Genomic DNA, 25686 nt, shown 5'->3' on the forward strand with positions numbered 1-25686 from the left:
CGGCCTCGTGGGGTGGGAGCAGGAAACAGCAGGGTCTCGAGCTGGGGAAGGGGGGGCCCTGGCTGCCCATCTGTGGCCCGGCCTGTCCCAGGGGCCGCCCTCGGGTGCTGAGGGGAGCACGCAGATGGCGGGGACCCTGGGGCTTCCTAACCTGAAGTTCCCTTCCCCCAGTGCCCGCCCTTCCAGGCCTACCTGTCACTGGGGTTTAACCACAGAGAAGCCCCCCAGGGTGGTAGCAGCTGTGTGTCCCGTGGGCCACCCCTGCCCTGGGCTCACAGTGGAATCCCTTGCAAGGTGAGCACGTGCACCCTCTCAGGTGTCCCTGACCCCCAGCCCCAGGCAGGCAAGCATCCTCCCCCCCTTGGAGCCGTATCTGCAGGAAGCCTGATGTCTCCAGCACGGAGAGAACTTGCTTTGAGCGTCTCTCCCAGGCTGGCCCCAGGGTCCTGGTACGTCATCATGGGGGAATGGGGTGTATTCTGGGGCTTGCTCTGGGTGTTCTCAGGGTCTGGCACTGTGCCTGTAGGGTCATCACCAGTCTGAGGCCTCACGGTCGCACGCAGAGCCGCCCAAGAACAGAACTGTCCCCTGGGTCCACGTGGAGCTTACAGCACCAAGTGACCTTGAAGAGGTCAGACGGGTCCGCTGCAGGGGCTGGAGAGGGGAAGCCAGCTGCAGGCCACAGCAGGACCGCCCCGAGGCCGGCTGAGTTCATCGGAGAGCAGAGCTTCCATCTCCAGCCCAGGGTGAGGTCGGTCAGAGAAGACGAGCTGGAGCTGGCTTTCCCCAAGGTTACCTTGCTGGAGCTGGGTGGGGGACAGGACCGGCACCGGCCGCCACACGCCCACGTGGGTCCCGCCAGCCCCGGCTCCACAGAGGAGTCCTGACGAGCAGCCTGGGCTTCTGACGCACCTGTGCCCCAGCCCTTGGGGTGGAGTCACTTAGAACTGGGACATCGTCTGTCTGTCTACCCAGACCTGTGCTGACTGCCGGGGTCACACCTGGGACACGGTTCCACCCGTGTGCATTTAGGCCCATAGACTGTGCGCCATCCTGCAGACGCAGCAGGGGTGCCTTCCGCAAAGCTAGCAAGTCTGCATCTGCCGTTGGGGTTGAATTCTTTGCTACAGAACTTGACATGTTAAGCATGTAAACAAGGGAACGAAATTAGAGGTCCTCCAGGGAAGCCTTGCCTCTTGGAGACTCGGGTTCCCGTGGGCCAGGCAGTGCACGTGGGCGTACAGGTGGGTGTCTTCACTGCCCACCACGACCATGTCTGGACGCAGGGCCACACCTCTGCGCCTGCGGGCCCCCGAGGCCCACAGGCCACACTGCCCTGACACCCCCTTTCCTGCCGCCTTGACAGCCTGTCTCCCGTGTGCCTTCCCTGGGGTCGCACACGTAGCCAGGGGAGGGATGTAGACACCACCCCCCCCCAGCCCCGCGTTGTCACACAAGTGATTTAAGGGGCTTACAAAGGGGAAATGCAGCAAGAAAACAGTTCAAGACAGAGAAACCAGGCAGGCAGGGCCCCTTAACGGACTTGGGAGGGAGCAAACCCAGTGGGCATGTGGGCGTGCGAGCACCGGCCAAGTCCAGGAGGCTGGAACGTGGGGCTCAGCGGCGCTGGGGGGTGACCCCCACTTCCAGGGGTCACGGATGAGGAAAAAAGCCGTGACATGAGACATGAGCCCAACACATGTTTTGTTCTTTCTTCCTCGAGGTGACCCCGTGTCAACTGCACCGGGCTTTTCCATCCCTGACCCCGCTTGAAACATCCACGACCTGCCATGAGCAGGCTGTGCGCCCTCTGCCTGGCGGAAAACCGGGCCTCTGCACCAGCTTCATGTTTCCCCCAGAACCTGCACCTCGGCCACTGGACACTCCTCCTGGCTGTCTTGGTCGGGGTCCCAGGTCATCTGCGGGGTGAGGGAGGCGAGGTGAGTGCAGAGCCACAGTGGGGGCAAGTGCACCCTGGAAAGCCCCAGGGGCAGGGCCAGCGCAGAACACACGTCGGCGGGAGGCTCCCCAGGGGCTCCCGGACCCGCATCTCGGAGTGGCCGCCTGTGTCACAGGACCGGAGCCGGCTCCTCCCCTGCCCATCACATTGCTAGGCCACCCTCCAGGGCCAGCAGTGCCCTGCTCCCTGGGTGGGGCTGCAGGCACCTGGCACCAGATGTGTCCCCGGCGGGAGACCACGTACCGTCCTTCCGTTCTGAAGTTTGCCATTGATATGGTCTTTCATGTGAGGGATGGGAGGGAACAGCTTCTGCATCACCGAGAACCTCGGAGGAGAGAGAGACACCTGTTCTGAAACCCGCACCCACCAGCGGAGGGGAGATGCGGCGTCCACTAGAGCCCCAGCGAGGCCCCGATGTAGTAGGAGTGCAGCCTCCTTTGGGAGGGGTCCCTGCAGGAGACGTGCGGAAATGAGAAAGCGGAGCCCTAGCAGAGCTGCATCTGCTCAGTCAGCTGCACCGCACCCACCTTGGCACCTCTCACGAGACCCCATCCTATCACCATGGCAACCTTCCCACCCCACAGCCTCCGCGCCGAGCCGGTGGTCCCCTCCCTGGGTCGGCGTCCCATCCGCTCCCAAACCAAGCCCCTGGGCGGGGCGGCTCAGCCTGAAGCGGCTGGGAGGGGTGGGCGTGAAGCCAGCAGCCAGATGAGGCAGGAGCCGGCGCTCGGGGCGGGGCGGGGCGGGGCGGGGCGGGGCCTGTGCCGGGCGCACCCTTTCGGCTCAGCACGCAGGCCTGTGGAAGGGACCGCAACCGGCCTGGCTGACGCTGCCGCGCGCCTGCTGCCTGCCAGGCTGGGGAGGGGTCCCGGAGCCCCGTCCGGAGGAGCTACCTTTTCTAGGGTCGTTTTTACGGCTGCCCCAGGGAACCAAGACGGCCGCCCAAGAGAGAGCCCGGCCAGACCCCCTTGGGAGACAGGAAGATGCCTGGTGCTCAGAGGGGCCTGGAACCTCAAGCTCCCTTTGCGTCTCAGCTCAGGCTCTTGGCATCCAAAGAAAAATATTCTTTCTAATCACTAGAAAGATTATTTCTAGTCGGCGTCGGGGTGAGGTGTGAGGGAGCGAACAGCGCGGGCATGTGGGGACCAGCAGACCCCCCACACAGGTGCTGGGGAGGGAGGGGCCCGCAGGGTGCTGCACGGGGGACCCGGCTCCTTGGGTTCCGCGGGCGGCAGGGACCAGGTGGCAGAAACCAGGTTCTGGTTGGCAAAAGACCGCTGGGGCGACGAGAGGCGGTGGCTTGCGACTGGCGGGGGAGCGTCCCGCAGCCCAGACGCACGGGTGCACGGGGCGGGGCGGGGGCGGCGGAGAGTGGGCAGCGCGGACTGCCTGGCCTGCGGATCGCACTCCAGAAAACGACCGCGCAAACCAGGGGCCCGCGGGCTCACCTGCAAAACCGGAGCACGAGCCCCATAGCCAGCAGCGTCCCCAGGGCGATCAGCAAAGACGTCAGCCAGACGGGGAGGCGCGCGCCCTCCTCACACACTACGGAAGAGGGGCGGGACGCGTCGGGCAGGTCCCAGGAGGTCCGGGGTCAGCACCTCCACGGGGGCTCGGGAAGGAGGTGGCCGGCACGGGGGGCGGGAGGCGCGTCCAGGAGCACCGTCCACCTGGGGACAGCGGCCACCTGCGCACCGGGCCGGGCCCCTCGGGAATCCCTCCCAAGTCGCCAGAATCCCGATGCCCCCCGACCACCGACCGACACTTGGAGTTGGGGGCTGGTAGCGCCGACCCGTCGGATCAATTCGGGTCGCGGGCGGGGGGGACGGGGGGTCAGCCACGCCCATCGGGAGGGGCGGGGCCGAGGTTGGTCTGTTCCCCACCTCCCTCCCTCCCTGCCACGCTGCGTCCTGGGTGCGCGCTGCCCTAGTTCTTGAATCTAATATATGGATTAAACATCATGGATTTTTCGCCTCAATTTCGATTCTTTTTTTAAACTGCATTAAAAGGTTTGTCTTGTAACTCAGAGTGTTGGCGATAGCCGTCTCCGCGCGCCTGGCGCAGCGCCATGGGACAGCTTGGACACACCATCACAGACGGGAGGGAGGCGGTCACAAGCCCAGGGACGTCGGGAGCCCCCAGAAGCTGGAAGAGACAGGAGGGACCCTCCCACTCACCGAAGTGTTGGGGGACACTCCACGGACCCCAAGGTTTGTAATGGGAGAAGGTGGCATCCCTGGCCCTTACTTGCACCGTGTAGGTCCCAGGATTGTTCAGCTCCAAGAAGGCTTTATAGATCTGCAGTTTAAAAGAAAGTAGAGGGAAAAAAAAAAAAAAAGAAAAGAAAGTAGAGGGGAAAGTCCATTCCCAGTCCGTGGCAGAAGAATGGGGCCTTCAAGGGGTTGAGTGGGTCCTCCCCACATTCACGTGTTGGGGTCCTAACACTCAGCGTCTCAGAAGACGACTTTATTTGGAAATAGGGTTGATGCAGATGTGATGAGTTAAGAGGAGGTTGGATAGGGTACAGTGGACCCCTAGCCACTACGACTGGTGTCTTTATAAAGAGGGGAAACTCGGAGACAGACACGTGCATACACACAGGGAGACACCTTGTGGATATGGAAGGGATACGGCCACAAGCCCGGGGATGCCTGGAGCCCCCAGAAGCTGGAAGAGGCAGGAAGGACCCTCCGCTGGAGCCTTTGGAGGGAGCGCGGCCCTGGAACACCTTGACCTCAGACGTCTGGTCCCCAGGACTGGGGGAGGGTGAATGTCTGTGGTTCTCAGTCACCCAGTCTACGGCTGCCCCAGGGAACTAAGACGGCCACCCAAGAGAGAGCCCGGCCAGCCCCCCTTGGGAGACAGGAAGATGCCTGGTGCTCAGAGGGGCCGGGAACCGCAAGCTCCCTTTGCGTCTCAGCCCAGGTTCTTGGCATCTAAATAAAAATATTCTTTCTAATCACTAGAAGGTCAGTATTCGTGGTGGCCACCGCCGGTGAGGTCAAGAAGAGTGGTGGCATCTCGGGTGTCAGGCAGAATGGAGCCTGTAGAACATTCAGTGGGGTCCCCCCAAGAAGAGTCGTACCCCCAGAACCTGGGACCTTATTTGGAAACAGGGTCTCTGCAGAGGTGATGCAGTGAAGGGTCTGAGATGAGGTCCTCCTGGAGGAGGGTGGCCCTACATTCAATGACAGGGTCCTTCTAAGACACAGAAGAGGAGAGACACAGACACACAGGAGAAGCCCCGGGAAGACAGAGGCAGAGACGGGAGGGACGCGGCCACAAGCCCAGGGACGCCTGGAGCCCCCAGAAGCTGGAAGAGGCGGGAAGGACCCTCCCCTGGAGCCTCTGGAGGGAGCGCGGCCCTGGGACACTTTTATCTCACTCAGACGTCTGGTCCCCAGGATGGGGGAGAATGAAGGTCTGTTGCCCACACTGTGTGGTCCTCTGTATACACACACACATATATCTAGTATGGATTTGAATCATATCCCCTAAAACAATAGATAAGTCCATATTCTAACAGCTGGTCCCCGTGAATGCGATCTTACACGGACAAAGGGTCTTTGCAGATGTGATGAGGTGAAGGGTCTGAGATGAGGTCCTCCTGGAGGAAGGTGGCCCTACATCCAATGACAGGGTCCTTCTAAGACACAGAAGAGGAGAGACACAGACACACAGGAGAAGCCCCGAGAAGACAGAGGCAGAGACGGGAGGAAGAGGCAGAGACAGAGACAGAGAGAGACAAAGGAGAGACGGGGGCCATGGGGTCTGTGGCCGGTAGTTGCGGTACGGAAGCAGCTGCCTCCGCAGGTTGGAGGCAGTTAGGTAGTGAATTAGGGCGTGGTGACACTCCCACCGAATCCTGAGGGATTTGGGGGCCGGGGGGTGGACCTTTAGGGCAGCACCAGGCAGGTGATGGCATCCGGTCTATGGACAGGGGAGCTTCATCTCAGAGTCACTGGACAGTAATAGACGTAAGGAGCCTGCGCTTGGGATGCCAGACTGGGGCGGGGGCGGGGGACACCCACCTCCTGTTTGTAGGCGAGCTCCGTACCCTGTAAGAGAAAAGCAGAGCGTGGGTGCCTGACCCCATCCCCAGGAAGGGCCATCATTTGTCAGAGCCTCTTCAGGTTTACAGAAAAGTCGAGGATAAAATAATCAGTCATTGAGTAGAAATAATAAATAGAGTACTTCTGTACACAAAAATAATAAATAGAGGTAACTGAGTATAACATATCGATGAACTAAAAAGTACCTGGGGGAGGGATAAATTAGGAGTTTGGGATTAACAGACACACACTACTCTATATATATAATAGATAAATAACAAGGACCTACTGTAGAGCACAGGGCACTCTACTCACTATCTTGTAATAACTTACGATGGAAAAGAATCTGAAATATATATATATATATATATATATAACTGAATATATACAGTTAATATGTGTATGTAACTGAATCACTTTGCTGTGACCTGAAACTAACACAACATTGTAAATCAACTATGTTCCAATTAAAAACAAAAAGTTTTTTAAGTACCTAGTCTTTTATGAAAAAAATAAAATGGATAGACTTGATTTTTTTGAGTCGTTTTGGTTAACAGAAAAATTGACCATACGCTAGTTGAGTCTAAATAATAAATATAGTACATAAGTCAGTAGACAGCAATAGTGAATGTAAGTAAATTGTAGAGTATAAAATACCAGCTACCTCAAAAATATTTGGTCGTTTTCATCAATAGACTTGACTTTTTTTGAGTGGTTTTGGGTTTACAGAAAACTTGAAGATAAGCAGTAATGGAGTATAAATCATAGGTATATAAATACATTGACATAATGAATAAATATAAGTAAATAACTGAGTATAAAAATACCAATGAGCTCAAAACTACTTATTTTCTTTTAATTTATGGACTAATTTTTTGAGCAGTTCTAGGTTTATAGAACAGTTGAGTATGAAATAATCAGAACACGAATATAAATAATAAATACACACAAACAGGTAAATACACATAAAAGATAAATATAAGTAAATAATTGAGTATAAGATGCTGATTAGTGCAAAGATATTTGGTCTTTTAAATTAATAGATGTTTTGAGTAGTTTTAAGGTTGTGGAAAAATTGAGTATAAGCAGTGATTGAACATAGATAATAAATAAATGTAATAAATATAAGTAAATAATTGAGTATAAAATACTGATTGACTCAAAGTGCTCGGTCTTTTTTTAATTAATAGATTTTTTTGAATAGTTTTGTGTTTATAGAAAAATTGAGTAAACAGCAAGGTCCTACTGTGTAGCACAGGGAACTATATTCAATATCCCGTGACAAACCATCATGGAAAAGAATATGAAAAAGAATGTATATATGGGTATAACTGAATCACTTCGCTGTATAGCAGAAATTAACACAACAGAGTAAATCAACTCTACTTCAATAAAATAAAAAATGAGTACAAGCAGTTATTGACTATAAATACATAAACAATAAATAATTACAAGTAGACAATTAAGTACAAAATACCACCTAGCGCAAAAATAGCTGGTCCTTTTTTTTTTAAATCTATTGACTCCATTTTTTTGAGCAGTCTTGGGCTTATGAAAAAGTTGAGTGTAAAGTATAAATAAATGTAACACTACAGAAAAATAAACATAGTCAATAACTATGTCAGTCACTGAGTATAGAATACCGGTGATCTCCAGCATATTTTTTTAACAGTAGCTTTATTCAGGTATGATTTGCATACAGCAAAGCACACCAGCAGAGCATATAATCTGCTGACTTTGGCAAACGTGTGCGTGAAACCGGCACAATACAGGAAACGTGTCCATCACCCCCAAATTCCCTCCAGCTTCTCCTCCATATGCCCTCCTCCCTGCGCCCCTGCCCCAGCCCTCAGATCTGTCCCTACAGAGCATCCTGAGTTTTCCTGTGTAAATCGTTTCTTTTATGACACTTTCAAACATACACAAGGGACCCTCCAGTTCTTGGTGGCTAGGATTCCGCTGCGTGGCTATATTTTGTTCATCCCTTCCCTAGGGTTGTGTCCTGTTTAGGGACCATTATACACGTAGGTGCTACAAACACTTAGGTCCCATCTTTGGGGGGGGCTACTGGTCTCATTTCTCGCAGGGGAATTGCAGGCTCTGTGACATACGGTCAGACAGAGTTTCACCAAGTGGCTGTTTCAACCTTTTGCTCCTTTTCTGTAGGGTTATCTTCTGCGTGTTGACAGGTAAACATCCCTCCTCTACCCCAAACCTGACGAAAGCATGCAAGCATTCCCTTCCGTGTTCTGATTCCTTTCCAACGTCAGCGGTGTCACTCAAACGGCCAAACACTTGGAGTTTTGCTAGAGCTCATTTATTTTACAGTTCCTCTGTTTTTTTTTTGTTTTGAATGTTTCACCTACCCCCAAAGCCCCGGAGTCCAGGGGGATGTAAGAGTATAAGAGATGCCCACCCAGGAGACCGCTTACCTTCTGTATCTGCAGTTGGTACTTGAAGTCATCATTAAGGTGACTCCTCACTTGCCACTGCATGAACGAGTAGCTCTGGTTACACCACCTGCTAGTGATGTTGGGAGCAGCTAATACCTCTAGGGAGAAAGAAAACACTTTTATGAGTAAAGCACATCAAAAAAGAATTTCTCTCCCCCCCCCGCCCAGAGATACTTTTAAAAGAGGCCTCCTACAAGCTGGAGGGGTTGGGGGGGGAAGAGAGGAAAATGTCATTCCAAGGTTAAAAAGTATCAAGAGACAGAGACAAGTGAGAGAAAACTGTTGGGATGATTAGGGTCACGGAGCCTGCGGACCAGCTCAGACACTGGCCCGGGGGGACCCCTCACCCACTCGGAGGCCCTTGCAAAGCTTTCTTCTCGTCTGTGCAGGGACACCCCTCAGAGCAGCGCTGTTCTTTTCCCTCTTGGCGATTCCAGTCCCTGGGGCTACGCTTCTCCAGCAGGGGGAGCAAAGCGCGGTCCAGCTGCAAGGTCCCGCCCTCCTGCCCACTGGACCAATCGGCTCTGCTCAGACCCCACCTCCAGGGCAGCTGGCCCCTCCCCGAGCTGCCCGGGGCCAGTCCTGCCCCCAAGACTTTGGCCGCCAATCCCACTCCCAAAAGTTCACCCGGAATCTTCTGCCCCCGCCTTGGACTCTGACCGGGTCCCACCCCCTGCTTCCTTCTCACCTGCCACCCCCATAGTGGGACCCAGCTCCTCCAGGACCCTCGGGGCCCCTCTGTGGGCTGTCCCAGGGCTCCGCCCTTTGCCCTCCCTGGGGTGTTGTGCATCCCTGATTCCGGCTCCATCAGTTTCCTGAGGGACGGCGTCTAGGTCTACAGGTCTGACCCCCCGCCAGGACCCCACTGGTGTCTGCCCAGGCTCACCATGGGGTGGTCCCCAGTCCCGGGTCCCCCCACTGATGTGCACTCAAACCTCCGGCCACCTCCACTCCCACTGCCACACGGGCTGGCACCACCCCGCCACCCCTGCTGGGAACCAGGCCGTGGACACCCCACGTGGACAGCAGGGCTGGGGCCGGAGCACAGTGCGGAGTTGCGGGCGGGGCTACACGTGTAGGGCTGCACTCGCCCAGGGGTGCGTGGTGTGTGAGGGACGTGGCATCAGAGTGAGGTTGGCTCCGGGCCGGGGGGACACCACAGACAAAGGCAGGAGGCCCATCCCGGCTTCTGAACCGGAGGCCCCCATCTTCTCCCCTTTTGCACCCACCTCTCCGCTCATATGCTTCCCTGCTACACGTGGACCAGCCAGGGTGGTGAGGGGCCAGGTTTCATGGGGCTTGAAGCTGTCCTAGTTTGGGGGGCAGTGGGGTCTAATTTAAAGTAAAAAGTATTGACAGAGCTTTGCTAAGATGGGTTTTGTGTCCTGAAAACCTGCCGTCGATAGATTCAAACAAAAAGAATAACTATTTTTGAGCTATTTTTGAACACAGGGCCTGGAGAGGGGCGACCCGTGTGAGACCCCCAGCCTCATGGTGCAGCTGTCCTCGGTGGATGGGGGGCACAGCGCCATCTGCTAGGTGTGTTCTGGAAATGCTTCCTTAGGTCCCGGGAACACAGAGCAGCTGCTGTGAGCTAGGTGTCTGTGTCTCCCCAGATTCACGTACAGAAGCCCTGACACCCAGTGGGACGGCTTTAGAGGCAGGGCCTTTGGGACACAATCGGGGTTAGATGAGGTCCTGAAGGTGAGGCCCCCATGATGGGATCAGTACCCTTATAATCAGAGCAAGGGGGTGTGGGATGAATTGGGAGATTGGGACGGACATACGTACACTAAGATGTGTAACACAGATACCTAATGAGAACCTGCCGTACAGCACAGGGAACTCTACTTCGCGTTACAGCAGAAACTAACACAACACTGTAAAACAACTCTACCCCAATAAGAAATAAGAATAAAAAAGAAGTGGGGGAAGAGGCACCAGAGTTCGCTCTCCACTGTGTGAGGACACAGCAAACACGGAGCCGCCCGCAAGCCAGGAAGAGGGTCTCGCCAGGAACTGACGTGCCCACGCCCCGACCTCCGACTCCCAGCCCCCAGGACTCTGGGAGAGGAGTGTGTCATCTAAGCGCCCAGCCTCGGGTATTCGGTTTCAGGACGGCAAGCAGCATCTCCACGGAAGTACGGCACACGAAGCAGGGTCACATTTTCTTACTCACCGATTTTGGCTAGTCTATCAGTCGTTTCAGAGCAGGGGATTTTGGAACCGCTGCCGGTACCATTCACCAGGAAACGCGTCAGATCCTTGGATAACACAGAGATGTTGTGAAAACGGCACTGGACGTTTGTCCCTTGCTCATCTGCTCTGTACTGGGAGCACGGCCACTTCTCATAGGAGCTGTGAGGGGTGCGGCTGCGTCATGAGCGGCCCTGAAGCCCCCGCTCCAGCCCGGGGGAGCCCCGGCGAGCCCAAGGTCACACCTACTCCAGGTTCTCCAGGTAGAGATGGTACTGCACGTCCCTCGGGGCCTCCCGGCCCACCGCCCAGCTGCACGTCAGGAAATCCACGTCGTGAACCCAGCAGGTCAGGTTTTCTGCAGCCGCCCTGGGATTCCCTTCTGGGCTTGCAAAGAAGAGGGGAAAAAAAACCAAAACTGAGTCCCGGATAAACACCAAGGTCCTACTGTAGAGCCCAGGGAACTATATTCAATATCCTGGGATAAACCATCATGGAAAAGAATATGAAAAAGACTATTTATGTATAACTGAGTCACTTTGCTGGGCAGCAGAAATTAACACAACGTTGTAAATCAACTATACGTCAATAAAATTAAAAAAAAAATTTTTAAGTGAGTCTCTTTTTAGTGATCCTTGTGAATTCTCACGCGGTTCTAAGAAATAATAGAGGGGCTTCCCTGGTGGCGCAGTGGTTGAGAGTCCGCCTGCCGATGCAGGGGACACGTGTTCGTGCCCCAGTCCGGGAAGATCCCGCATGCCGTGGAGCGGCTGGGCCCGTGAGCCATGGCCGCTGAGCCTGCGCGTCCGGAGCCTGTGCTCCGCAACGGGAGAGGCCGCAGCAGTGAGAGGCCCGCGTACCGCAAAAAAAAAAAAAGAAAAAAGAAAAGAAATAATAGACACATCCATGTAGCGCTTACCCTTTCTGCAGTGGTAACACCTCCCCTCCCTGCAAGGCTCCCCGCCCATGGCCCGCCCCCCGTGACCCCATATACCCTTACCGGACCCCTCCTGCCCCCAACCCTGCCCACCTAACCCTAAGCCTAAGAAACGCCCAACAGTCTTCTGGAACTTTCTTTCTTTCTCTTACTAGCTACTCCTCAGCTAAAGTCCGTTGCCATCAGAACCCTATTTTTAAGAAGTGACGTATTTTGGATGAAACCTGGATCAGCTAGAGTCACGGAAGACATTTTTGTTTTTTTTGCGGTACGCGGGCCCCTCACTGCCGTGGCCTCTCCCGTTGCGGAGCACAGGCTCCGGACGCGCAGGCTCAGCGGCCATGGCTCACGGGCCCAGCCGCTCCGCGGCATGTGGGATCTTCCCGGACCGGGGCACGAACCCGTGTCCCCTGCATCGGCAGGCGGGCTCTCAACCACTGCGCCACCAGGGAAGACCCATTTTTTTTTTTTTTTAATGAAAGGGGAAAAGAAAAATCCAACAACATAAACTGTATTTCCAACAATTTGGAGCCAGAGTTTATCTTCCTCGTTTTCCCATTCTCAGAAGAGCACAGTTTTGTGATATTCCAACTTCCTGACAAAGAGCGCAGGAGGTGTTCAGACTTGCTACTGATGTTCTCTCTGTCCAAACCGTATATGGGATCAGACAATCTGTTTGCTTGGCATGAGGAAAATGATAAAACTCTGTTCTCAAACTAAAAAAACAAAACAAAACAAAAAAGCAAAAACACAAAAACCAACAACAACAAAACCGCTCTGTTTCTACAGCTCCGTTCATTCAGGCAGGTGCCGTGTGTGAAATTGCGTGAGACCCTCCGAGATGGTCTTTTTCCCACGAAGCTATGTCCCTGGAGACCCATCCAAGGTAAAAGCCATTATTTTGGTATTCAGAGCACTGACGGATGATTGAAAGCAAAGAACACCCTGAAAGAGCATCTTCCCCTCACCTTGACTAGGATACCGAATCCACGTGGAGAATGGCTGACCTTTGGTCACCTTGATGCTGTAGTTTGTAGCTTGGCATGACAAGTCAGGAATACTGCAATACGTCTTTTTCCGTGCCTGAGAGAGACAGAGCAATCTATTATTGCTCTGTTCCTAATTATTATCACCAATCATAATTAGGGGAGAACTAATAAAACACTGAGACTTTAGATTTAAAAAAGAAAGAAAGAAAACTATAGGTTTTCTTTAGTTTTCCTCAACATCCAAAGCCGGAGTCTTGGTATGCAGAGAGAGAGAGAGAGAGAGAGAGGGAGATGAAAATGAGGAGATCACTCACCAAAAGGAAAAAATATCCTAGAAGGTTCTGAGACAGAGTTGGCAGAATGCCTTGATATTTTGAGAAGATATTTAGCCATTTGGCCAAGAACGTGATGGTAAAGTAGTGATGGACAAACTGGGCAAACAGATAAAACCTCAAGGAAATGGAAATGATTAAATTTAGGAGAAACAAACATTTGTGTAAGACAGGAAAGAAAAATCCCCATTAACCACGTGGCTCAGGTGTGAATAGTGTTCATATGGTTATAATAAACTGAATATTTGTCGAGAGAGGAGAGAGTGTGAGCTGGGGATGGCAACTGCTGGGGAGGTGAGTTGTGCATAGGAAATAGAGAGTGAAGCCTCCCGTCCCTTAGGAGAAAAATCAACACATTTTGGCTAAACGGAATGAATCAAGAATTTGTGTTATAGAGAGATGCAGAGGTCTAGAACAACAGCATCAGGTGTAAAAAGGTAAGAAGTGATGTCTCACTGAAAAGTTGCTATTTTGTTATAACGAACCCCGTACGACTATTTTCCTCTTTAAACTCTGTGCAGGTATTGCTTTGATTTGAAAACAAAAAACAGAAAACAGGAAAAGAGGGCTTCCCTGGTGGCGCAGAGGTTAAGAATCCGCCTGCTGATGCAGGGGACACGGGTTCGAGCCCTGGTCCAGGAAGATCCCACATGCCGCGAGCAACTAAGCCCGTGCGCCACAACTACTGAGCCCACGTGCCACAACTACTGAAGCCCGTGTGCCTAGGGCCGTGCTCTGCAAGAAGAGAAGCCACCGCAATGAGAAGCCCATGCACTGCAATGAAGAGTAGCCCCCGCTCGCCGCAACTAGAGAAAGCCCGCGCACAGCAACGAAGACCCAACGCAGCCAAAAGTAACTAAATTAATTAATTTAAAAAAATTTCTCGGTTCTTCTGCAACATTTGTTCTTGCAGATAGAGTTTAGGGTCAACTGGCCAAGCTCCATTAAAATCCCATAGGGGTTTGTCATGAACTGGATTGTGCCCTACCCACCCCCCGCAAAAAAAAACCCCTCATATATTGAAATCCAAGCCCTTAATGGAAATGTATTTGGCGTTGGGGGTCCTTTAAAGAGGGGATGAAAGTAAAATGAGATCATTAGGGTGGGTCCTGATCCCATAGGACTGCTGTCCTTATGAGAAGAGGAGATCAGGACACAGACGCACACAGAGGGACGACCACGTGAGGACACAGGGAGGAGACGGCCGTCTACACGCCCAGGAGAGAGGCCTCGGGAGGGACCAGCCCTGCCCACGCCTGGATCTCAGATTCCAGCCTCCAGGACTTGGGGAGACACATGTCTGTTGTTTACGCCGCCCCGTGTGCGGTGCTTTGCTACAGCAGCAGCCCAAGCGGACTAACATAGGGTGTGATTGGGTTGTATTCAGTTGAGAGTCATTTGAGGGAACCAGGGTTCTTCCCAAGGACGCGGACAGGTGCGTCCTTCTCATGAAACATGCTCAGCGGTTGGCATTCTCACCACGGCCTCTGCCCATGAGACGTGTCACAGTTCTCACGCCCTCCGAACCCTCTGATACAGGAGGGGATTTGAGTGGGGGGCAGGGGATGGTGGAGGGGGACAGCGTTTCCCGAGGTCTCACTTTCAACTGGGCTTGGTTCTCTACCTGCAGTATCTCAGCCCATTTCCACACCAACCCTCTCCGGTGGGTACCATTCTGGATGTCTTACAGATCAGGAGCCCCAAGCCGCAGTGCCCGTAAAGGACCCCACATTCCACAGCTGAGCCCAGGAGTAGAACCCGTGTCTCTGTGATGCTATGTACAGGGACGACGGTTTACCTTAGTGAAAGCTTTTGAATTGATGAAACACGTAATTTCGGAAACGTTTCCATGGAGGTCCCAGGTCAATCTTTTTCTTTCTGGCTCCATCCTTAGGTTCTTAATTGGTGGGTCTGGATCAGAAATGTCTATAGGGTAAGGGTCTGGAGAGAGGCACACAGCGCTTAAACTTTGTCCTACTCAGTTACCCCTTGGGAAGCTGAGTTCCACACGGAGAAGTGGTTGCCTGAAGCAGGCAGAGGCCCCGAATCTGTAGTACCTTAGTGAGCTCACCAGCTCACCCTCCCAACAATGGGGGGAGAGAGTCAGAAAAGCAGATCACTGCTGCCGTCCGCGTTGATGGGAAATGTACCTTTCTTAAGCATGTATGTCAAAGAAGGTCGTTTTCACTGAAAACCAATTCAGGCTGAGAGAGTTGGCTCAGTGTCTGCTCTACAGGCTGAGAATTCGGAATGCTTTGCAAGTTGCAATAGAAATTTTAATGTAGGGACTTCCCTGGCGGTCCCGTGGTTAAGACTTCGCCTTCCAATGCAGGGGGTGCGGGTTCGACCCCTGGTTGGGGAGCTGAGATGCCACATGCCTCGGGGCCAAAAAACCCAAACATAAAACAGAAGAAGTATTGTAACAAATTCAATAAAGACTTTAAAAGTGGTCCACAACAGAAAATCTTTAAAAAAAAAAGAAATTTTAATGTGATATATTAAAAATATACAAACTTATATACAAGTATATATAATGAAGTATATATTTTCATAAAGTAGGAGACCTGATCTTTACACAATGATATTTATGTTCTTACACAGAGGAATTCTCATCTTCTTGGAAAACCACCCAAAATGCGTACATCTAAATACATTTTGAAGTGCAATCAAAGCACATATATATTCGTATGATGCTGTCAATGGGGACGGAGGTCAGAGTTTGCAGACCAAAGGATTCCACGTGTTTTATCAGTGACTTGCTTCATGAAGCAATCACATAGGACCAACAACTCAAAGTTATAAAGGTCCATCAGATATTTCTTCAGCTGTTATCTGTGACCCCTCATTTAGAGGATTTCGCAGAAATGACTGTTTATAAACCGCAAGTACTGTGATCAGTTATCAGGATCAACAACCTTAGTTTGACAAGCAAGACCAAATCCTGTGAATATCCTGGTTTCTGGCATTACGGTCTCCCAACCTATAAGGATAATTTATTCCTTAAAAAACAACTTCCCTAGGGAAATTTCTTAAAAGTGAAAATGTAATTTTTAATGGATTCTTATGCCTCAGAATTTATATTCACTTCTTCCAAAACAACAGTAAATATCATTAAAACAGCTATGAGTGATGCAGTAGAAAATATGAGTTTTAGCATATTTTTATTACATTTAAGTTTGTTTTTAATTTTTATAGCTTTATTTACAACTTTAATTATTTTATTTTATTTTGTTTTGTTTTGTTTTTGGTTTTTTTTTTGCGGTACATGGGCCTGTCACTGTTGTGGCCTCTCTCGTTACGGAGCACAGGCTCCGGACGTGCAGGCTCAGCGGCCATGGCTCACGGGCCCAGCTGCTCCGCGGCATGTGGGATCCTCCCGGACCGGGGCATGAACCCGCATCCCCTGCATCGGCAGGTGGACCCTCAACCACTGCGCCACCAGGGAAGCCCACAACTTTAATTATTTTAAAATTAAAATTTAAAAATAATCTTTATAATCTGATATGAAATGTACTTATATAAAATTATATATATTTATATAAATAAGTCCATATATATTTAAATCACATAACAAGGGAGTTTTCTGTCACTATGTTTTCCATAAAGTCTACCTGTGCTCCCTTAGAGTGGTTATTATCTACCCAATTACAGTTGTGCTCACAAATAAAAAAGAACTTTAATGCCAACAGAAGAAAGTAAAAGCAAATCTGTAAAGACAAAATGAAACAAAATCAATGCAAGTACACATAAGAGTGTTTACTGCAATATACTCGTGACCCTCCAGTACTCTGAAAGAAAAGGGACATAGTGTTCTCAACCCTAGAGCTTTTGAAAAACTATAGATGGTGGGAAATACTCTTCCAGTCATGGTAAAGTAGTCTCAGATGTATCTCTCACCATAAGCCCCTAGAAAACGGCCAAATATATAAAGCAACTATTTTTAGACTTTCTGAAAACGAAGACAAACAATTCTGAGAGTGTATTTTGGGGTGGGAGACATTCACAATCCAATGGGACAAGGTGGAGATTCCTTGCTGAACACTGAGAAGTCAGTAAAGACCCCAGAAGAGTCAGGCCTTTGTTGTCGGAGAGAAAAAGCTAAAGGTGACTCACCTTGAAAAACTTCAAAACAAGGCGACCCACCAATAAAGGAACGGCCTGCTGAAACAAGACTCACCATCTTTAAAGAAGGCAACCAAAGAAGACCCTCACCAACTCATCCTTCACAATATCCAGCACCCAATAAAAAATGACTAGACACGCAGAGAAGCAGGAATGTGTTGGCTGTGACCAGAAGAAATGTCAGGTCATAGAAATCGTCCCCTGAGTGGCTGACGATGAAATTAACAGAGACGTCCATTAAAACAGCCACTATAAATGTGTTAGAGGACTTGAAGGAAAACATGAACACTATGCAGTGAGGAATGGAAGATATAAAGGAGGAACCAAACAGAATTTTTAGAGGTAGAACATATAGCATCTGAGATGAAAAAATTCACTTGGATGAACTGGAAGACAATGGAAATGATCTACGCTGAAGCCCCCAAAGAAAAATATTTGAAGAAATTGTGGCCAAACATTTCCTAACTTAATGAAAATTATAAACCTACAGGCCCAGGAAGCTCAAAAACCCTACTAGGATACACAGACACACAGGTACCAACAAACACAAACGCTAAGACACATCATCCTCAAATGCCTTTTTAAAAAGTGGAATCACGAAAATCTTACAAAACCAACGGAAAAAAGGCACCGCACCTATCAGAGAACAAAGATAAGAATTTCTGCTGATTTCTCTTTAGAAACAATGGGAGACAGAAGGTGACAGAACGACTAATCCCAATGCTGCAAGAAAACAATACAAATCCTGGTCAACCTAGAATCTATATCTTAGCGATAAATGGAAGGTGAAATATAAAGACTTTTTATAGTGACAGAAAGTGAAAGGTTTTTTTTTGTATTTTTGTATTTGTTTGTTTTTTTGCCAGAAGAGCAGGTCTGTAAGAAATGTTTTCAAAAAAGGCTTTTGTGGCTGAAGGAGAAATCAGCAGATGGACACTCACGAAGGAATGTGGAACCAAGGTGAGCAGAGATGCAACACAAGCATACCAGAAATAGTAGGAATGTAGGCAAACTGGAAAGCTTTCCCATTTTTTTAAGGTTTTAAAAAGATAATTCTTTAAAAGAAAATATTGTATTGTGTATTGTGGGCTTATAGAGACGTAGAAGTACATGTGTGACATGGCATAAAGGATGAGGCAGGAAGTAAACGTATACTGTTGTGAGATTCCTATGTTCTGTGTGAAGTAGAATAACATTATTTGAAGAGAGTATGTACTGAATGAATCATCCCAGGGGAACCGCACAAGCCATAGAACAAAGAGGGCTAGCCCAAAAGCCGACGGTAGAGAAAAACACAAAAACAAGAAAAGCACTAAAAGAGTAACTGGAAAGAAGTCAGGAAAGGAGGGGCGACAAAAAGAAAAAAAAGAAAAACTGAAAAAAAAACAACAGCAAACAAGTAGCAAAATGGTAGAATTAAAGTCAATCATCTTAATAAGTTCATTGCATGCAAATGGTCTAAACGCTCCAGTGAGAAGGAAAGGTTTTCAGACTAGACTTTAAAAGTACCCCACAGTACGCTGTCTGCAAGAAAGGTACTTTAAATATAGTTTAAATGGCAATAATAGGAAAGCATATTTTATGCAAGCTCCAATTGTATAAAACCTAGGATTTTATCCCAGGATTTTATTTCCGGGGGTAAGAAGGGACCATTTCAAGCGATTAAATGGCCAATTCATCCTAATATATGTGCTCTCAACAGTCATTTTGAAAATACATGAGGCATAAGCACCACCTCCCTCTCTAATAGAACAGATAGAATACGGGAGGGATATACAGGACTTGAACAAAATATCAACAATTTGACCTAATTGACATTGTGGGGACATTCTAACCAATGACGGCAGGGTGAACATTTGTTTTTTGTTTTTTTTTTGTCGGGGGGCGAGCCGCACGGCTTGCGGGATCTTAGTTCCCTGACCAGGGCTGGAACCCGCGTCCCCTGCAGTGGAAGTGCAGAGTCCTAACCACTGGACCACCAGGGAAGTCCCAGGATGCACATTTTTATGAACTACAGACAGAAGATTCATCAAAATAGACCGTGTACTGGCATGGGGAGTGTCAGTCCTTTTAAAAAGGTTTAAATCATTCACTGTGTATATATTCTCTGACTACAATTCTCTCTTGATTAAATTCAAGATCAGTCTTTTAAAATCTGGAACACACCAGATATTTGCAAACAAAACGACATACTGATAAATTACCATGTGCGTCTTAGAAGAAATCACAGGAAATGTAGAAAATATTTTGAACTGAATGAAAATGAAAGAAAAAAAAAGTGCGACGCAGCTACAGCAATGCTTATAGGGAAATTTATAACATTACGTGTTTAGGTTAGGAATAGAGTTTAAATTCAAGAATCAGTTTCCACATGAAGACGTTAGAGAAAGAAGAACAAATTAAACTGAAAAGAAATTAAGCCTAAAGCAAAATCCCTAAAAAAAATAAAGGGAACAAAAAAAAAATCAGTGAAAAAGAAAATGGAAAAACTATATAGATTGTCAAGGAAACCAAAAGCTGGTGCTATACAAGAGACAATATAATGGCAAACCCTCTCTCTTGCTACACTGATCAAGAAAAAAACAAAAAAAGACCAATTTTAGGAATGAGAGAGGGGACACTGATACACATCCTGAAAGACATTGAAAGAAGAATTGGGGGTAATTTGAACAAAAGTTATGCCAATACCTTCAACAATGTATGACATGAACCAGCTTCTTGAAAGACACACATTAGCAGTACTGACATAAGTGGCAAACCTGAATAACCCTGTAAGTATTAAAGGAATAGAATATATAATGAAAAAGCTTCCCCAAAAGAAAGCATCAGGTGCAGATGGCTTTGCGGCTGAATTCCACCAGCAATTTAAAAAAGAAATAGTAACAACGTGCAGAAACTTTCCAAAAACAGAGGAAAGGCGGGAAACATGTTCTGACTCACTTTATGAGGCCAGCGTTATCCTGATACCAAAATCAAAACATTAGAAGTAAACTGAAACCGAAAACGCCTTATACTCCTGGACACAAAATTCCTTCACAGAATACTAGCCCAGAAAATCAGGTAAAGTACAAAAGTGGTAACACCTCCTGACCCAATGGATTTACTCCAGGAATATTATAAGGCTATTTTAACCATCACTATAATGGGCACCTTTAACAGAAAACTGGTGATCGTATCCATAGAAGCAGGAAAACCTTTTGACCATGTTTAACACCCCTTTGAGACGAAAAACTCTCAGCAAACTAGACAGGGACGAAAACGTCCTTCCCCTGATAAATCTGTGAAAATCCTGGCGCTCATTCAGACTCAGTAGGGAAGGACTAACCACTTCTCCGGACGATTCGAACAAGACAAGGTGTCTGGTTTCAACGCTTCTATTCCACCGTGTCCTGTACCCACGGCCTCTCTAATGCACTTTGACCAACGTTGTAGTTTTAGGGCGCTTTGGGGGGAAATGTTAGAACGGTACAACACGCTCCCTGCTTCCTTCAGCGTTTGGCTCCTAGAAAGCTACTCACTTCCTGCCTGTGGTCAGTGACCCCAGAATGCCCATGGGCCTGAAGCCACCACAAAGGTGGCAGCTGCCTCAGCCCCGTACAAGTGGGGCAAAGACGGGGGGCGGGGGTGGGAGCCTCAGGTGTGGAGAAAGCCCCCTCCCCTCCCAGACCTCCTGCATCTCCCGGCCCCTCTGGTCACCAGGTGCGGCCACGTGACTGACTTGGAGTCCAGGAAATGGACAGAAGCAATGTGTGGTCCTTTTAGCTCAGACCTGTAAAAACTCCCGTGTGATCCGTCTACAAACTCCTCCAAGGAGATGATGGAGCTTCCCAGGTCCATCCGTATGTAAGGGTCCCGGGTCTGTACATGGAACAGAGCCACCTGGGATGGAGTGAACTGTGTCCTTTCCCCAGCCCTCCCCAAATCATGCTGGAGTCCTAACCTCAGAACGGGACCTTAGCTGGAAATAGGGTGAGTGCAGATGTAATTAATTAAGATGAGGTCCTGCTGCCATACTGTGGTCCTAACCCAATCTGACTGGTGTCCTTATTAAGAGGGGAAATTTGGGCACAGGTGCACACCCGGGGAGAACCCCCTGTGAAGACAGGAGGGAGGCAGCCACAAGCCCAGGGACACCTGGAGCCTCCCAAAGCTGGTAGAGGCGGGAAGGGCCCTCCCCGGGAGCCTCTGGAGGGAGCGCGGCCCTGGGACACCTTGACCTCAGACGTCTGGTCTCCAGGACTGGGATAAATAAATGTATGTCACTCAAGTCCTCCAGACTACGGTATTTTGTTAAGGCAGCCTGAGCTGAGTAAGCCAGCAGTCCCCGGAAGAATGATACCTATGCCCTAACACACACACACACACACACACACACACACACGCACACACACACACTCACACCATCTGAACTCCACTACTCTTTGAGGAAGGAACGAACTTCTCATGGTTAGGCAATGCTGTGGCCATCACAGCGGCACAGGGCGCGGCGCCTGATGCAAGCACCCAGCGTCCGTGGTGAGGGGGTGCACTCTGCTCCCGTTGCCTGAAGCGCTGCTCCACATGTGCGTGTTGTGCGAGCTGGACAGGAGGCTTGGTCACTGTCCCGGGTCCACCGGTCACTCAGTGAAGCCCTGATGGGAGGGGCTTCTCTGCAGACCCTCCCCAAGGCAGCATGCCCGCCTGGAGGGCACCATATCTCTTGTACTCCTGTAAGCATCCAGGTCTTTGCACCCCGAGTTGGGCGCCCTCACTACTGGGCGCCCAGGAAACGTAGACTCTCCATACCCCGGGGCCGAGGGCATGGCTCCCCTTGGGGGTTCTGCTGCCTGGTGGTGGGCACTCTCCACCAGCAGCAGACTGGCTCTGCACCCTGCCCCACCTGGGATATTCTCTCCCAGCCACACCTGTCACCCGGTCAGCCGGACACTTGACAGTCAGAGGTGGGCACGGCAGCTTAAGAACCGACATCACTGTCTTTTCACCTCCTTATCGTGTGTCACGGTCGAACTTCACTATCACGTCGCGAATTGTTTCCTACCCATCACCACCGTGCTTGAAGATGGTGGGAACTTCCTGGACGCCACGGAGACCCTGGTTTTCACCCTACCCCCCATAAATCTCCGTTACAAATGTGAGAAAAACAGGATGGAGTTGCCCCAAAAGCATCTTACTCGTTGCTCATCTGCCTGTCCAAGCTCCAGACGACGCATCTCTCATGACACCTGGATTTTTATCTCCCGGTCCCGGAGGCCAGGATGCTATAGGATTGGTTCTTCCCACAGACTCAGAGGGAGAATCCGTTCCAGCTGGAGAACCTCTGCAGCTTCTGGGAGCTGCCCCGCCCCAGTCCTAGGCGTTCCTGCACTTGTGACTGCATCACCCCAATCTCTCCTCTATCGCCACCTGGCTTCTCCCTGTGTCCATGCCTGGGTCCAAATCTCCCCTCCTCATAAGGACACCCATTGTTCTGGACGGGGATCCACCCACGTGACCTCATCTTAACTCAGGGACGTCTGTAAAGACCCTATTTCCAAATAACTCCGGTTGACAGGTTCTGTTCGTTAGGACTTCAGCGCATGAATCTGGCGAGGACCCAGTTCAGCCCATCACCCTAATGTTTGCACGGGGTTCTTCCGACCCAGAGAGAGGGTGACAGTAAATCCAAGCACACTGCCGGGTCCCAGCGCCGTAGCTACACCCAGAGCTCTGGACGTAGAGTCTTGACCATATCAGGATGAACATCCTGTCTGTGAGGTACCAGTTTTGCAAGATGAACCCGCCGGGGTGACTGAGGGGAAGGCTACGTGGAAAGTGTCTGCACTATCTCTCATGGCAGCCGAGTGACTCAACCGTGACCCCAACGTAAACAGTTTCACTGAAAAGCAACACAGCCCCAGGGACCCACAGACCGCACGCGGCTTTTCCTCCGGCTTTTCCTACCGTGGTCCGGTGGCAGCAGGCCGGAGACGGGCACCAGGAAGACCGCCAGGCAGACGAAAGCCATGGCCAAGGCAGCTCCCACAGGAGGGCGGGCACCGGCTGGAAGAGAAGAGACAGTGGCCGCATGGGGTGGCGGCAGGGAGGAGGCTGAGCCCCCAGGGCTGTCTTGCTCCGAGCGCAGGGAGCTGCTTCCGGGAGGAGAGCCTCCCGTGCGTGAGCACGTGTGTGTGCACGTGTGCGTGTGCGTGTGCGCACGCGTGTGTGCACCCGTGTATGCCGCATGCCTGCGCGCATGTGTCTGCATGTGCCTGCACATATTACTTGTGTGTGTGTGTCTGCGCACTGTGTGCGCATGTGTGCACGTGTGTATCTGTGTGCGTGTCTCTGCGTCTTGTATGTGTATCTGTGTGCGCTGTGTCTCTATATGCATATGCACGCATGTGTGTGCACACATGACGTGTTTGTGTGTCTCTGCGTGTGCGCACATCACACAGGTCTTTGTGTGTCTGTGTGCATGTACGTCTGTGTGCATGCATGCGTGCATGTGTGTGTGTGTGTGTGTGTGTGTGTGTGTGTGTGTCAGCCTCCCTAAAAAGCTCCCGCCCTGGGGTTTGAGCTCACCCTTGGCTCCAGCCCCATCCCGGAACCCAGAAAACACCCTCCACGCAGCACCAGGAAACACTGGGCTCACAGAACAGTTGAAGGAAGTTTAGTTAAGAGCATGAAGTACAACGCAGTTTCCTGAACAGACCGAGTTACGGTCACTAAATCCCCTGCCAGAGCTTTTCCCCAGGTCCCCATGAAGCCCCCCTCTGCAGGCCGGCTCTCCTGGACCCTCCCCCGGGGGTCCACCTTCTGCATCTTCCGGGCCCCAGCGGCAGGGTCTCCCGACGGACCCCACCCATCCCCCCCCCACCTGAGTCACTCATGCAAATGCCCTTGGCGTCTGGAGGCCGACCTGGGGCTGCCACCCAAGCAGAGCCTTGGACCCTCAGCTGCCTCGGGGGCCACACCCTCAGCAGGGCCGCAGGCTCTCTGTGCCAGTCAGGGTCGCCCAAAGACCTGACCGCCACTCCCCGCCATCCCACCTGGAGCGTCTTGGCTGGGATTGGGGGGGGCCCAGGACGCACCCTACCTCCTTCAGGGCCTGTCCAGCACCCCCATCATGAGACCCAACCCGGACTCCATCCATCTGGGGTCTCACCTGCTCCCCCATCCAGGTCTGGGGCTCCCACAAGATTCCCCAGGACTGACCTGGTCCCCCAAAAGTGCCAACTTTCACACAGATTTGACACCGGAAGCCAACACCCAGGGTCCTTCTTGCCAAACTGGGTGGAGGGAAGCCCGAGAGACCCCTTTCCAGGACAAGGCAACGGGTCAGATCCGGAACTGCCCATCACGGGGAGGCGTCCCGGGACAGACGCCAAACCGTCTATCTGTGGTACAGGGATGAGGGTGAGGAGGGCCAGGCGTCGGGCACAAAGCTTCAGGGGAGGTGCCTCCCAGCCGGGCCTCACGATCCAGAGCAGTAAACGCCGCGCTCACAAAAGGCCCAGGCGCGGATCCACAGGGAGAAGAATATCGGATGAGCACGACCTCGGGCTCCTCTTTGATTGATGAAGACGGGCCCCCGTGGGCGTCGAGGCAGGGCTGGGTGTCTGTTCCTGGCGTCTGCTCAGGTGAGCTGAGCCCCACAGGTACCCACGGCTCCAGCCTCGCGACACTGAGCCCACCCACAGGCATCTCTCCTCGCTCGGAGAAGCTCACGTCCTTTAAACACCCACATTGCATGAGGGTCATCGACGTATCCCGCTGCCCCCCGATCGCAAAGGGAAGAGGCGTCCCTGGGCGGAGTCAAGCCCCCAGAGGCGGGGGATGGGGCCGGGCTCAGCAGGGTCGGGGCGAGGGAAGGGGCCTTGGGGCTCTGCACCCCGGCAGCTCGCCTGCCTGCGTCTGGGGGCAAATGTGAGCCTGCAGGAGTCGGGGGCACTGTGATTAGGGGGAAGCCTCTCGTCCGGGGAGAGCCACTCCGAACTGTTCATCCGTTCGGCCAACGCATAGGACCCGGCGCAAGACACAGAGGTGGTCAAGACCCCCGGGCACCCAGCCTGGTACAGGGTGGCACCGCGGTCGGATCCCGTAACCGGGGTCCGTGACACACTCGGCATCCTCCTTGGGCATAAAGGCTTTGAATCCGTTGTGTGTTGCTCCGGCCACGAGCCACGTTCAAGTCCTGGGGGTCCCGCCCCCGCCCCCGGGGCTGGCGGTCGGTACTGAGTCTCCAGGGACAGCAGTGGAGGCCGCTGCCTGCCTCCCGCCCCCAAGCCCGGCCCCAGGGTCTTACCTGGGATGCAGGCAGCCTCTCCTGGTGCTGGTCTAGCTGGCCTGGGGGTGGGCCCCAAGCTCTCCTGGCTTCTCAGCTGTGCTGCAGGCAGCCTCCCGAAAGAGAAGGAACCTTGTTTCTTCTCTCATCAGTGTTTTTATAGCCTCCGGGGTCAGCCCCACCCCTAAAAACTAAGCCCCAGTGAGCCGGGGAGGCGGGGAGAATGTGTTGAGGGTGTGACCAGGTCCAGGAGCCCTCTGCACCCCTCAACTCAGAATTACGGTCTGGGGTCAGGACTGCAGCTCTGTGCTCTCCTGGAAGGAACACCCTTGCTTTCAAAGTCTGCTTTTCCCGTTCTCACTTCTGTTTGCAGGTTCCTCTT

At 51.6% G+C, this 25686-nt stretch overlaps 1 protein-coding gene and 1 long non-coding RNA gene across 2 annotated transcripts; one reads left to right on the forward strand and one right to left on the reverse strand.

Moving 5' to 3' along the window:
- Window positions 1-93: 93 nt before the first annotated feature.
- Window positions 94-25556, reverse strand: IL3RA (interleukin 3 receptor subunit alpha). Its single transcript, XM_060002601.1, has 12 exons — window positions 25326-25556; window positions 22982-23080; window positions 14718-14860; window positions 12567-12681; window positions 10911-11043; window positions 10645-10823; window positions 8445-8563; window positions 5992-6018; window positions 4138-4258; window positions 3409-3505; window positions 2204-2285; window positions 94-1919 (listed from the first exon to the last, which is right to left on the reverse strand). The coding sequence occupies exons 2-12, from the start codon at window positions 23043-23045 to the stop codon at window positions 1845-1847; spliced, it is 1155 nt and encodes a 384-aa protein (XP_059858584.1). The 5' UTR covers window positions 23046-23080; window positions 25326-25556; the 3' UTR covers window positions 94-1844.
- Window positions 2931-4688, forward strand: LOC132418625 (uncharacterized). Its single transcript, XR_009518029.1, has 3 exons — window positions 2931-3066; window positions 3988-4170; window positions 4562-4688. It is a non-coding gene; the product is annotated as an uncharacterized lncRNA (long non-coding RNA).
- Window positions 25557-25686: the final 130 nt, after the last annotated feature.

This window comes from Delphinus delphis, chromosome X (assembly GCF_949987515.2).
Source record: "Delphinus delphis chromosome X, mDelDel1.2, whole genome shotgun sequence".
Taxonomy (NCBI): domain Eukaryota; kingdom Metazoa; phylum Chordata; class Mammalia; order Artiodactyla; family Delphinidae; genus Delphinus; species Delphinus delphis.

What these genes read in the sequence shown, in the direction of transcription:
- IL3RA (XM_060002601.1), bottom strand. Translation starts at nt 23,045, where the DNA reads ATGGCTTTCGTCTGCCTGGCGGTCTTCCTGGTGCCCGTCTCCGGCCTG. An exon ending in CTCTACCTGGAGAACCTGGA is followed by an intron (nt 10,824 to 10,910) that starts GTAGGTGTGACC and finishes CACCCCTCACAG; the next exon opens with CTCCTATGAGAAGTGGCCGT. An exon ending in AACTTCAGAACGGAAGGACG is followed by an intron (nt 1,920 to 2,203) that starts GTACGTGGTCTC and finishes CTCACCCCGCAG; the next exon opens with ATGACCTGGGACCCCGACCA.